Source organism: Myotis yumanensis, unplaced genomic scaffold, assembly GCF_028538775.1.
Source record: "Myotis yumanensis isolate MYYU_CA2020_CCGP unplaced genomic scaffold, mMyoYum1.0.hap1 SCAF_17, whole genome shotgun sequence".
NCBI lineage: Eukaryota > Metazoa > Chordata > Mammalia > Chiroptera > Vespertilionidae > Myotis > Myotis yumanensis.
In genome coordinates, this window is record NW_027223768.1 from 29,728,266 (window position 1) to 29,741,627 (window position 13,362).

At 47.5% G+C, this 13,362-nt stretch overlaps 2 protein-coding genes across 3 annotated transcripts in view; one reads left to right on the forward strand and one right to left on the reverse strand.

Moving 5' to 3' along the window:
* RCOR3 (REST corepressor 3) overlaps positions 1-8,671 on the reverse strand; it is a 43,398-nt gene extending 34,727 nt beyond the window's left edge. Inside the window, exons 1-2 of one of the 2 annotated variants that reach the window (XM_070396636.1) lie at positions 8,350-8,670; positions 7,894-7,950 (exon numbers count right to left, since the gene is read on the reverse strand). In XM_070396636.1, coding sequence (XP_070252737.1) covers positions 7,894-7,950; positions 8,350-8,515 — 223 coding nt within the window. In that variant the 5' untranslated portion in view covers positions 8,516-8,670. Of the gene's footprint in view, positions 1-7,893; positions 7,951-8,349 lie in introns of both variants that reach the window. The other variant, XM_070396637.1, reaches the window with a different exon arrangement.
* Positions 8,672-9,181: 510 nt separating this feature from the next.
* Positions 9,182-13,048, forward strand: LOC138996162 (putative uncharacterized protein ENSP00000383309). The gene is made up of 3 exons (XM_070397114.1): positions 9,182-9,190; positions 9,518-9,616; positions 11,351-13,048. The coding sequence occupies exons 1-3, from the start codon at positions 9,182-9,184 to the stop codon at positions 12,476-12,478; spliced, it is 1,236 nt and encodes a 411-aa protein (XP_070253215.1). The 3' UTR covers positions 12,479-13,048.
* Positions 13,049-13,362: the final 314 nt, after the last annotated feature.

Consider the following 13,362-nt stretch of genomic DNA (forward strand, 5'->3'; position numbering starts at 1 on the left):
GGGAGGGGGAGAGACAGAGAAACACATTGATTGGTTGCCTCTTGCATGCACCCCAACCAGGGTCAGGGAACCTGCAACCAAGGTACATGCCCTTGAGGGAAAGTCTCAAGTCTTAAGAGTATATTATGCTTAATATTTAAACATTTTCTTGCATCTGATTCTTGCATTACAGAAGGCCTGAATTAAAATATCTTCATTAAATATCTCTTAAATGAATATAAACTTAAAAAAAAATTTTCCCCCATGAAGAATAACAGTTAAGTTTTCCCCAAAATTCTTAGCATTGTAAGATCTGACAGAGACTGGCACCCAAGCTGTGGGCACTAACAGCTAGGGGGGCATTTGTAGAATAATCGTGCTGGCACCAGAGAACACCTAATTAGGCATTTCACAATGTTCTTTCCCTAACCCTTGAAATGGTCTCCACTGTTTTCAATCATATATGTCTCAACGAGGCCAAGAGGTGTCTGATGTTCACAAAAAAAATGGGATACTTTTTAGTATAATGATTAAGAGTGTAACCATCAGAGAGCTACACTCCAAGTTTGAAACTCAGCTCTGCTACTTCCTAGCTTTGTCACCTTGAGCAAACTTACTTAATGTATCTGTGCCCCAATGTAACTCATCTTTAAAAATAGGGATGATGAGAGTTCCTACTTCACAGAGTTGTTCAAAAATTAAAAGTTAATATAAAGTAGCCAGCAAATGGTAAGCATTTGGATAATGCTTATATAAGACTTATTATCCCTAGTACATGGTTATTGAAAACAGTTCTTTCTTAAGTTCCTTTCTTTACTCTGGAAGAGCTTCTTCTCATATTATCAATCAAGTAAGAGTATGAATGAATACACCTCATGGGGCTCTAACACAAATGGCTAATACCCCCTCTCATCAACCCTTTGAAAAGGAGATTGAATAGCTGAAAGGACCTTTTAGTTTTTCTGACAAATTAAACCTGATTCCTCTGTAATAACATAATATTAGAAATTAACTTGTATTATTATTTTTTTAAAAAAATATATTTTATTGATTTTTTACAGAGAGGAAGGGAGAGAGATAGAGAGTTAGAAACATCGATCAGCTGCCTCCTGCACATCTCCTACTGGGGATGTGCCTGCAACCCAGGTACATGCCCTTGGCCGGAATCGAACCTGGGACCTTTCAGTCCGCAGGCCAACGCTCTATCCACTGAGCCAAACCGGTTTCGGCTAACTTGTATAATTAAAAACATTTTATCCCCCCGGATACTTTGCATTCAATCAAGTTTCACCATTTCCATTACAAAAGTCGAAATGAACTAAAATATTTAAAGGACACAAACCCAATGTTTAAAATTTTGCTTTTATCTGTAACAATATTGAAGATTATATCTCAAAACTGTCTGATATTCATGAATAGTACTGAGAATCAAACTTGACTCACAAACAAAATAACCAAGCCTTAGAAGCATCCTAACTTTTGAATTGATTAAAAAACCAACCAACCAACCAAAACATAGGTAGCAAGTTACCACAATTTTAAAAAACTGTAGTAGGATCATAGTTCTGAAAATAAAATTATTGAACAAATTTTTAAAAATGTTAAATGAAACCCTTAAAAGTTTAATCCCTTTGAAAAATTTTAGATCTTCTTAACTACAGTTAGTGTATTTGAGACCAATTGGTGAAAACCAACAACTATCAAATAAAAGTACAGTTGGCCCTCTGTATCCATGGGTACTACATTATTCACAGATTCAACCAACCGCGGGATAAAAATATTTGGAAAAGAAATGTATGCTGTTGAGGACATGTACAATGTAGTTAGGCCTACCTACCTGATTACTCCCTAAACAATAATAATAAAAGCATAATATGCTGATTAGACTGGACAGCCAGACGACCTTCTGGACGCCCTTTCGGATGACCTTCCAGACAACCACTCTATGACACCCACTGGTGCCAGACCAGCCTAGGCAGATGTGATGCGATTGGTTGGGGGCCCGGCCATCACCCCATGATTGCCCTGCAGAGAGAGGCCCAGGCCACCGGCCGATGGATCAATTGGGGGCGCTCCATGATCGCCCCAAAGAGGGAGGCCTAGGCTACCAACCAGCCAGCTGTGGCGGGTAGGCGGGGCCTCCCTCTACGGGGGCGCGATCAATTGCCCCAAAGAGGGAGGCCCAGGCTACCCCACGGCAGCGCTGCAGCGGGTGGGCAGGGCCTACCTCTTTGGGGTGATCGATGGAGAAACCCCGCGATCGATCATCCCAAAGAGGGAGGCCCAGGCTACCAGCGGTGGCACTGCAGTGGTGGGCAGGGCCTCCCTCTGCAGGGGCAATCCATCGCAGAGCCCCAGCTGAGTGGGCCGGACCTACCTATTTGGGGTTATCGACAGCAGGGCTCTGGGAATGTGAAAGGATACAGGCTGGGCTGAGGGACACCCCCCCCCCTCCAGTGCACAAATTTCATGCACTGGGCCTTTAGTCTCTATATATAAAAGCCTAAGCAACCGTTACAACAGAATGAACAGAACGACCAGAACGACCGGTCTCTATGATGCACACTGACCACTAAGGGGTAGATGCTCAATGCAGGAGCTGCCCCCTGGTGGTCAGTGTGCTCCCACAGCGGGAGCGCCGCTCAGCCAGAAGCTGGGCTCACGGCTGGTGCATGCAGCGACGGTGGCAGAAGCCTCTCCTGCCTCTGCAGCAGTGCTAAGGAGCGGTGAGAGCAGCGAGAGAGCACTGAGTGCTGAGCCTGGTAGTGCCCGGCCCTGCTTGGGCTCCTCCCCAGCTGCCTGCTGCTTCGAGCACTGCTACAGGATCGGGCCTAAACTGGCGGTCAGACATCCCCCGAGGGGTCCTGGATTGTGAGAGGGTGCAGGCCAGGCTGAGAGGCTCCCCAACCCCCATGCACAAATCCGTGCACCAGGCCACTAGTAGTATAATAACTATTTACATAGCATTTATATTGTATTAGGTGTAAGTAATTTAGAGATGATTTAAACTATACGGGAGGATGTGAGTAGGTTATATACAAATACTAAGCTATTTTATATGGAGGCTTGAACATTCAAGAATATGAGTATTCTCAGGGATCCTGCAACAAATCCTCACTGGATACCAAGGGATGACTGTATAATTTTGATAAGTAAGATTTCCACACTAACAGCAAATTTCAAAATAAGTACAAAAATGAAAATCTATTTCTTTTAAAATTTCCTTTATGACTTTTAATATACAATACCATTGAACAAATATTTTATGTAAAGAATTTAATATTAAAATATTAAGATATTCCAAACATTTTTTTAAAGTTCTACCATATATATATGAGGCTCTGAATCATATACTTAATTCACCAACTTTACACTGGGGTTTAAACCAAGGCTTTCCAAGGGGTACAAAAGCATGAATAAGTTTCATGGAAATCAAAGTCAGACATTCAACTTCCCTAATGTTCTTTCCCAAGACAATCTGCCTGAACTCACTTGCAGTCTAAGCAATCTGCTCATCCTACCTCTGACCTCTTTCTTGATAACTGCCCTTCTTTCACTAAAATAAAAAGGATTTAAAAAAAGCACTGCCTAAAAATTTAAAATTTCTGTAGTGCCAAAGGCTATCGGCAAAGCCCTCCTTTACTCAAGGCACGTGACTAGTAGAATTTTAATCAATTGTGCATCAATTGTAGTAACTCAAACCAAAAGAGTTTTAACACTCAGAACCTTTGTTAACAAGAATACATATTATGGTGGTAGAGAAATTAGGTGATCAATAAAGCACTTTCAAGCACAAAAATACATTATAAAAATCTGTGGGGAAAATGCATGTAAACAATTTCAAAGACAAAAAGGAACAATGTAAACTTTCAGATTGTCAGGAGCCTTTTCATATATTCTATAGAAAAGATACCATCACATTACTGTTTATAATTAATTGGATATTTTTAAAATATGGATATAAATGTTTTATTTCTAAGTGTTAATATTTTTCAATAAACTTAAGATTACATTTCTCAACTATCTATATACCAATATATATAAAAGCCTAATATGCAAAGTGTCCCCTCGGGAGTTCGACCGACTGGGTTTGATGGCTCGCTATGATGTGTGCTGACCACCAGGGGGAGGTGCGGAACGAAGGAAGGCCCTGGCTGGCAGCCGGCAGCCAGGATAGGGAGGCCCCGGCTTCCAGCAGCCGCTAGGGTCCCTACCCATGCACGAATTTCATGCATTGGGCCTCTAGTTTAAAATAAATGACAAATGATAGATGCCAACTTGAAATTATGTGACTCTTTTTTCAAAATTCTCTTATGTGTATGTATGCAGGTAAATTATTTTGAAGAATTCCTCTTCATATATATTAATATTCACTTAATCTTGTGTTATAGTTAACAACCTTTCCCTTTTACAAACGAGAAAACTAAGGCCTGGATACATCAGGTAGCTCGTCCCAGGTCACTATGTCATATTAGCTAAAAGGCATATGGTAAGAGATTAAACTCTTAATCACTACACAAACTGTTCCTTGTGATATAAGCATAGTCAGTAGGCAAAGATCTAGTAAAGAAAAGGAACCTAATAATCAGAAATCCAGTTGGTAAATTTTTATAAAGGCATTCTTCACAATGGTTTATTAATTAATGTAAACTACAGGGTGTCCCCAAAAAATGTATACACATTTTAACAGCTGATAGCTCAGTTTTGAGAATAAAATGTATTTTAATAAACACTATCTTTATAATTATTCAAAGTGTATGTATACATTTTTGGGGGACACCCTATATTCCTAATCTCCTAACTTCAGTAATTCTAACTTAAATTTCAATTTTTCTCATATTTTCTAAAAGTCATTTAATAATTTATTCTTTGTGTTTAATTTCTATCATCATCATCATCATCATCATCTCCTCCCATAAGAGTATCCCGCCCCCCCAAAAGAAAAACCCTTACTTTTCCTATATTCTGATCATAATAATTTTGGCACCTAAGGAATTCTTCTCAATGTCTTAGATGGCTATGGGTGAATAATCTCTATGAAGATGGACTAAGTGGTTTATGAGGCGAAAGATAATGGCATGAAAAAGAAAAAGGGAGAGAGAAGAGCTACCATATCTCAATTTCTATCATTAATAAATCTTTTTTTTCTCTTTTTTAAGGAAATGTTTAAATTCTCACCCAATTATATTAAATTGATGTGAAATAAAACTTCACCCAATAGTATAACACTCAGAATAAAATAAAGCAGTGGTACTATGTTGAATGGCATAGACGGTCAATATCTCCTTTTAAAAACTGTCTAATAATTGATAAGCTACATTTGTTTGAAAAGATTTGCCTATAACATCTATAGACAACTATACACTGGTTGATTAGGGGTCTTGTGATTAAGAGTCAAACGACCTAAGTTTAAATGGTAACTTGTTTTAGTTTTGCCCTCTGGTTAAGTATTTTTTCTACAGTAGATTAAGGATAAAATGAATAAGTGAATTTAAAGAATGTGACATTTATCCTTATCCTAATGAAGAGTATCAATTATAGGCTCAGTAAGTAAATTAAAAACATAACTTTAAAAAGTAATAATATTTCAGTGATTTTCCCCCCTCACAAATATTCATAGGTTCAAAATAAGCAAAATATGATGATAAATTGGATAATCCAAATAGTAGCCATGTAAAATCACCTAAAAAAGTTTTCTGCATTTTAAAATTATTTTTCAAATTTTGAAGTCTGTTCTAGTATTTAGTCTATTATGAAACAAAAGTATGCTTTAAAGCAGTGGTTCTCAACCTTCCTAATGCCGCGACCCTTTAATACAGTTCCTCATGTTGTGGTGACCCCCAATTTCATTGTTACAAATTGAACAGAATTAAAGCATACTGATTAATCACAAAAACAATATGTAATTATATATGTGTTTTCTGATGGTCTTAGGCGACCCCTGTGAAAGGGTCGTTCGACTCCCAAAGGGGTCACGACCCACAGGTTGAGAACCGCTGCTTTAAAGTGATCAGGCCATGATGCACGAATTTGTTCCAGTATGAAATCTGGCTTTTCAACACAAGACCCTTATATAAACCTAACTAGTCAGGTAAAAAGGTAGGTATGTTTGTTAAATGAAATAATTCTGGCGCCTGAATTCTAATTTGGAAATAAGTTTATCTATTTCCAAAAAAGCAGAGTCCCAATAAAAGCCCTAAATAAAAAAAGGTATAAATGTATGGAAATCATTCTTAATTATGAAATTTAATCTTCGGTGAATTATTGCCTAGTCACATAACCCTGGCAAGAATTCCATGAATATTTTTTTACTTTCATTTTATACGTAGGGAAACAGGCTTAGAGAAGACCAGTGACTTGCTCAGAGCATAAAAGTAAGAGCTGGGAACTGAAATCTACCTGAAGCCAAAGCATGGTCTTTCCAACTGTCCAGCTAAAACCTGAGACAAATAGGAACGGGAATGAAAGTGCCGTTCACCGACTAGCTACATCAAAGAAAATTAATTTCACAAAACCTTTACAATCATGTGAAGCCCACCAGCACCCACATGGATAGCTTCTGAGTAAAATGTAGTAAGAGCCATGTCATTTAGAGGACAACCCGGATCTGGTTGAACACTCTCGTATTGTTTTTACCTTTTGAAAAATAGCCTGCACTGAATTCTTTTTAACACCCATTATTTCTCTCTCTCTCTCTCTCTCTCTCTCTCTCTCTCTCTCTTTCGGAACAGGAACAGCTGCTACCTACAACTCTCTCAATGGCTGGTGAAAGTCATTTCGCACAGCCAGCTATACCCTACAATCAAATAAACACGCGATTTCCCCAAGAAAATACAACTGAGCCCTACTAATATCTAACACAGAGGCAAGGTTATTATGAGCGGGCAAAAATAAATAAAATAAAAAAATCCAAACCCAGCCCCTTCAAAGCCTGAACTGAAGAGGGTCTGGGGTGGGGTTGGGAGAAGGAAACGCGCTCCGCCGCGGGAGGCTCCGACCAGGGCGCCTCCATATGCGGAACTCTCGCCCAATCCCCGTCCAGGCAGAAATCCCGTGACCGCCAGAACCTGTTTGTAGAAAAGTAGACAGGGAGCCCGCAAGCCCGGTTGGCAGAGGACGCTGGAACCTGGCTGCTCCGGGAGAAAATGTCTCCTTGGCAGCTGCCGCCACTGTCCTGTGGTCTGACTCCCAGGGCTGGCTCGCGAGCGAGGTGTGTGCCTCTGGCTTCGCCTCCCCCCCTCCCCCATCCCTTTCTCTCCTTGGCTCCAACACTCTGCAGAGCTGTCTGGAGCAAAGCTACACCACCCAGCCAAAAAGAACGAAAAAAAAAAAAAGAAAGAAAGAAAAAAAGAAAAGAAAAAGAAATCCCTGGGGCTTAGGGGTTGGGGAAGGCTCTCGCCCTGGGCTCCGACCCCGTGGCAGCAGCCTGGGCATCCGCCGCCTCGCTCCCGAGGGCCGGCCGACCGGCCAGTGACATTGGCATGATGCTCACACACAGCCCGTGTGCACAGGCTGTCCTCCAGCTCGCGGCCCCGCGGACCCCCGACCCGCCCAGGGCCGTCTCCCTTAGGTCTCCCCGACCTCGCCCTGAGCTCGGGGGAGGGGGTGGGGGTGGGGGCAGAAGGGCGATGCCACCAGCGGGCAAGTAGCCGCCAAAGAAACCATGTTCACCTTGCCATGCACACATCTGCCCACACGCCCTGTGTCCCAGCCCTGCCCAGCCTGACAGCCTGCCTCCCCGCCAGAGATGCCTGCCCATCCCGGCCCTGCATCCCCTCCCAAATGCACACCCGGACCTCTGCCCCACCCGCCCCCCTCGACCCCGTGCACCCCAAACCAACCCCAGCCAAAGGGAGAGAGCATTGTGCCTAAGCAAAAAAAAAAAAAAAAAAAAAAAAAAATCTAAATATCTACCTGGATCAAATTCAGGGATCCGGGCTTGGTATTCAGCTCCGACTCTCATCCCAACATCTGCAAAGCAATGCCGAGAGAGAGAGAGAGAGAGAGAGAGAGAGAGAGAGAGAGAGAGAGAGAGAGAAAATGAGAATAGAAAAGAAGAGAGAAAAAGAGACACTTAATAAAATATAAAAATTGTGGAGGGATCTGGAAAGAAGCGGCGGGTGGCTGGGAAGATATTAAGTCCGGGCACTCGGGGCTCTGGCAGAGGGTGGGGGCGGGGAGCGGGGGGGGCGGGGGCCGGGGCGGGGGCGGGGGTCGCGGGGTGCTGCAGCGCTGCACCGGGAGTTCGAGGCTACCGCAGCGCCCGGGCGCCGAGGGGAGGGAGGGCGGGCGCGCGGCGAAGGGAGGGGGCTGGGGGAGGGGAGGAGGGAGGGGGCGGCGGGCTGGCGGGGAGGAGTTCGGGGCTACCACCGTGCTCGTCGTCGCTGCTGCAGCCGCTCTCGGGCTCCGAGAAGTGCAGCCCGCCGTTGGTGGACGAGGCGCCGCCGCCGCCGCCGCCCGCCGGGCTCTTGGCGCTGCCGTTGGCCGACCGGTTCTTCCCCAGCAACTCGGGCCCTTTCTCCATCATGCCGGGCATGGTAGATGCGGGGAGGGGGCGAGGTGCGGGGGAGAGGGAGGCGTCGGGGTGCAGGGGGGGATCGCTCAGGAGTGCGGGCGGGAGGGAAAGGAGGAGGAGGAGGAGGAGGAGGAGGGTGTTAATATGGAGCCGCCATAACCGCCCCGGTCCGGCAGTAGCGCAGTCGCCTCACCACCACCCGCCCCGGCCCCGCCTCCCTCCTCCTCCCTCCGCCCTCCCCGCGCACCCCGGGCTCCCCGCTCGGCCGCGCCGCGCGCTACCCCCGCCGCCAGTATCACTCCGCCCCGCAGGGAGGTGCCGGCCGCGGGGAGGGTCGCGGGGCGGCGGGGGAAGCCCATCTCGCCGGCGATCGCGGCCCCTCCATGGGGCCGGAGGGAAGCTGCCGCCGCGGCGCGGCCGCCTGCCTGCCTAGGGGGCGCCCTGGAGCCCGGGCGGCGCGCGCGGAGCCGCGGACTCTTTGCCCTCTCCGGGCGGAAGGAACGCGGACCGTGCGCGGAGGGAGGCGCGACCCGAGGCGCCCGAGTCCGGGGAGCGGCCCCCCCCCTTTTCCGAGGGGTTTGCGGGGTCCGGTGGGCCCCGGCTAGAGCCCGGCCCTCGTCAGGGTCTGCGGCGGGCCGGCCGCTCGGTTTCCGGGCCCCTCCGCTGGTGGCGCGCGCTCGGCCCGCCATGGAGTCGGTCAGTGGAGCTGGCGACCTTCGCGTTCCCAGGCCCATCGGGCCGAGCAGACTAGGCCGGAACGCCGCAGTTTTTGTTTCTTTTTCTTTCTTTCTTTTTTTTTTTAAATGCAGTTTTTGTTTCTTAATCCCTGAACGGGGGCCTGATTCCCAGGAAGAGACCGATGGTGCCGAGCTGAGTTGCCAGTGCTGAGCAATGCAGCTCTATTTTGCTAAGAGTTTTATTTTTTTTTTAAGCCTTTACCCCCGTTTTCCTTTTCTGACTTTTTTCTTTCCTTTTTTGCTATTGCATTAGTTTGGGAGTGGGGGCTGTCAGTGGTGACATGAGGACGGGGTTCTTGCCTACTTGGCGCCTGCCCAGTGGGTGCTGCTGCCCCGTGGTCAGGGCTTGGGGCCGAGCTGTGGAGGGCGGAGCCCTGAAGCAGAGGTGAGGCAAGAGCCGCATTCTGGCAGGGCTTGCAGCCTGGCAGGAGATGTGCTCTGTAATGCTTCTCTGAATTGCATGAGGGCAGAAGGAACAGGGAACTGCGTTTTTCCTTCACCAGATTTGAGGGCCTTGGCCACGTGCCAGGCTGCCTGGTGTTGGGGCCTGTTGATGATTTTTTTTCTTTCTTTCTTCCCTCATGAGTAAGTGTGTGAGCTGTGAGCATTCACTAGGCAGAGGTATATGCAAGAGTAGTAGTTGGGGTCAACAGTAAGGTATTTCCCAAACACTTAAAAAGATTGCCCTGGAAGAATTCTCTTTTAGGCCAATGCAGAGTGGATCAAACCAGAAGTACCCCACCCCTCCTCCCGACTGGAGCAAGCCTTCACTCAAAGAAATCAGGCAGTGAGCCAGGAAAAGCCTGGGAAGTAAATATTTGGCAGAAGCCTTGTCTAAAGGGGAAAATCTCCCGGGCAGTACAAAATCTGTCTGGTTCTGTTAATGGAGATGGTTTCATCTCTATCAAAGCCTGATAGAATTCCATTTAATATTTAAATCATACAACTAAACCTTTTTATTCTATTCCTTTTATTAAACAACTACAGTTCTGAATATTATTTTAATTCCCATAGGATTTTTCTATAAGGAGGGAATGCCCTGGCCAAATGAAATGAATAGCCATTTTCCTTGACAGTTATATTTTTCACTGTCAATTAATGCATTGGTACTTCTGTCTTATACACGAGCTTCTGATGAACATGATTCAGCATCTTGGGTCCTGTAACACAAAGGCCAGACTCTGAATTGAGTGAATTACAAAGAAATGTCACTCTGAGGCCTCTCAGCCAGCCAGCTTTCTGACACCCAACTTTGTAACACCCACTTTTCCACAGAAAAGAATTTCTGCATACGGTTATATGCACAACATTAAAGATTGGGGCTAATAATTAAAAGATCATTATTAATAATAAAACCCTTAAAGTAAAAAGATTACACCTTTATTTTCATTTTTTTTTTTTTTTTTTAGTACAGCAAAGAAGGCAGAGCAAGGTAGACTGCATTCCACTCTTAAGAGAAGGACCTCAGGGAGGGAGGTGGGTAGGTTATAGGATTTTTAAAAAGAAAAGAAAGTTTCTATTTTGCCCCTGAAGAAAAGGAACATGGGAACATAGCCTGATTATGAAGAATAATAAAGGGCCTTAAAGTGATTTCCCAATAATTAACAGGACAGTTTAGAAAAAGAAACGACTTAAGGAGAAAATTTGGGGAATGTCTATTGGGTTAAAGGAATAGAAGACTCTGAACAAGGAAGAAGAAAGCTTTAAGAAAGGGTTAATAAACAATAAGGCAGTCACGTTAAGCATTTAAGAAAAGGGCTTTTCATTTGTCAATTAGAAGGGTGTTAGTTATTTTGTTTGGCTGTTTATTTAATTTTTTTTTCTTGTATTTTCATTGTACTTTAAATTTGGAACAGATAATACTGGTACATTCTCATAGTTCCAAAATCAAAATACTGAAGATATACTTCAGTATTGTACTGGACATCTCAGCGATAGCAAACATACAAGGAAAAAATGTATATAAGGATTGGAAAGAAATACATAAATGTGTTATTTGGAGAAATTATGACAGTCTATATGTAAAATTATAACCCATTGACTATCAGTATTAATAAGTGAATTTAGCAAGTTGCTGGATTTAGTCAGCATATAAAGTTCAATTATATTTTTATACTAGAGGCCCAGCGCACGAAATCATGCACGAGTAGTTCGCCGCCGCTTGCCGCCACTTGCCGCCTTGCCCGCTGCTGCTCGTCACTCACCACCCCGCCCACAGCCGCTCGTTGCTCCACTCGCCGCCATTCGTCGCTCACTGTCCCACCCACAGCCGCTCATCGCTCGCCGCCCTGCCCACAGCCGCTTGTCACTCACCACCCTGCCTGCAGCCGTTCGTCGCTCACGGCCCAGCCTGCAGCCACTCGTTGCCCGCCGCCCTGCTCGTCGCTCTGCCCGCAGCAGCTCGTTGCTCACCACCCTGCCTGCAGCTGCTCATCGCTCACGGCCCAGCCCACAGCCACTGATCACTCGTCGCTCCGCCCGCCGCCGCTCATTGCTCCGCCTGCTGCCACTCACTCGTCGCTCACCGTCCTGCCTGCAGCCGCTTGTCGCTCGCCGCCCTGCCCGCAGCCGCTCATCACTTGCCCCCCCACCCACAGCCGCTCGTCGCTTGCCAGCCCACCCTCAGCCGCTGGTCACTCGCGGCCCAGCCCACAGCCACTCGACGCTCACCGCCCCACTTGTCGCTCCGCCTGCCGCCACGTCACTCGGCCCCCAGCCACTCGTCACTCGCCGCACCGCCCGCAGCCGCTCATCGCTCACCGCACCGCCCACCACGGCTCGTCACTCACCACCCCACCCACCGCCACTTGTCACTCCCCCCCGCTGCTGCTCGTCACTCGCCGCCCCGCCCGCCGCTGCTCGTCGCTCGCCAACCCGCCCGCTGCTGCTCAGCGCTCACCGCTCCGCTTGTCACTCCACCGGCCACTGCTCATCGCTCGCCACCCCCGCCCACTGCCGCTCGTGGCTCACCACCCCGCTCCTCACTCCGCCCGCAACCGCTCGTTGCTGGTCACTCTGCCCGCAGCTGCTGGTCGCTCACCACCCCACCCGCCACCGCTCATCGCCCCGCCTGCCGCCGCTCATCGCTCCTCCCACCACCACTCGCCGCCCTGCCCACCACCACTCGCAGGCCAGGGTGGAGGGACTGAGGGGTGGTCAACGCACCTCATGGCGACTGGTCGAGCGGCCCTTCCAGTTGTTACGGTTATGGTCCCTGGCCTTTTATTATATAGGATACAAGCACTGAACAATTAGAAAATGAATTTTTTAAAAGAAATCCTATATAATAAAGAGCTAATATGCAAATGGTCGTCACACCCTCGCGCCCTCGCGTCAGAACTACTCAGAACACTGGGGAGAGAGGAATGGGGACCAGCCAGGCACAAATGAGCTTGTGAGAGAGGAATGGGGACCAGCCAGACACAAATGAGCTCGCGAGAGAGGAATGGGGACCAGCCAGGCTGAGGCCCAGGGGAGGGACAAGCCGCCCACCCCACAGTCCCAGGTGCCTGTGGCTGCAGCCCGGGAAAGGCTGCCTGCCCACGGCCCCTGAGGCTGCAGCTGGCCAGAGGTAGGGAAGCCCGGGTCCTGGGTGCCTGTGACTGGCCAGAGGAGGGAATCCTGGGTCCCGGTTGCAGGGCAAGACAGAGGAGGTTAGGGGCGATTGGGCCAGCAGGGGAGCAGTTAGGGGCGATCAGGCAGTCAGGCAGAGGTGGTTAGGGGTGATCAGGCAGGCAGGCAGGCGAGCAGTTAAAAGCCAGTGGTCCCGGATTGCGAGAGGCAGTCAGACATCCCCTGAGAGGGTCCCAGATTGGAGAGGGTGTAGGCCGGGCTGAGGGACGCCCCCACCCCATGCACAAATTTTGTGCACTAGGCCTCTAGCATAAAAAATATGAAATACGTAGCATACTAGTATCCTATGGCTGCTATAATTACCACAAACTCAGTGGCTTAAAACAAATTTATTCTCTCAAAAGTTTTGGAGACCAGAAGTCCAAAACCAAGAAGGCAGGGTCTTATTCCCTTCAGAGCCTCTGAAGAGAATCTCTTCCTTGCCCTTTCTAGTTTCTGGTGTCTGCTGGCATTCCGTGGCTTGAAGCCACATCACTCTAATCTCTGCCTCCATCTTCA

What these genes read in the sequence shown, in the direction of transcription:
- LOC138996162 (XM_070397114.1), top strand. An exon ending in GGCGGAGCCCTGAAGCAGAG is followed by an intron (nt 9,617 to 11,350) that starts GTGAGGCAAGAG and finishes TTTTTATACTAG; the next exon opens with AGGCCCAGCGCACGAAATCA.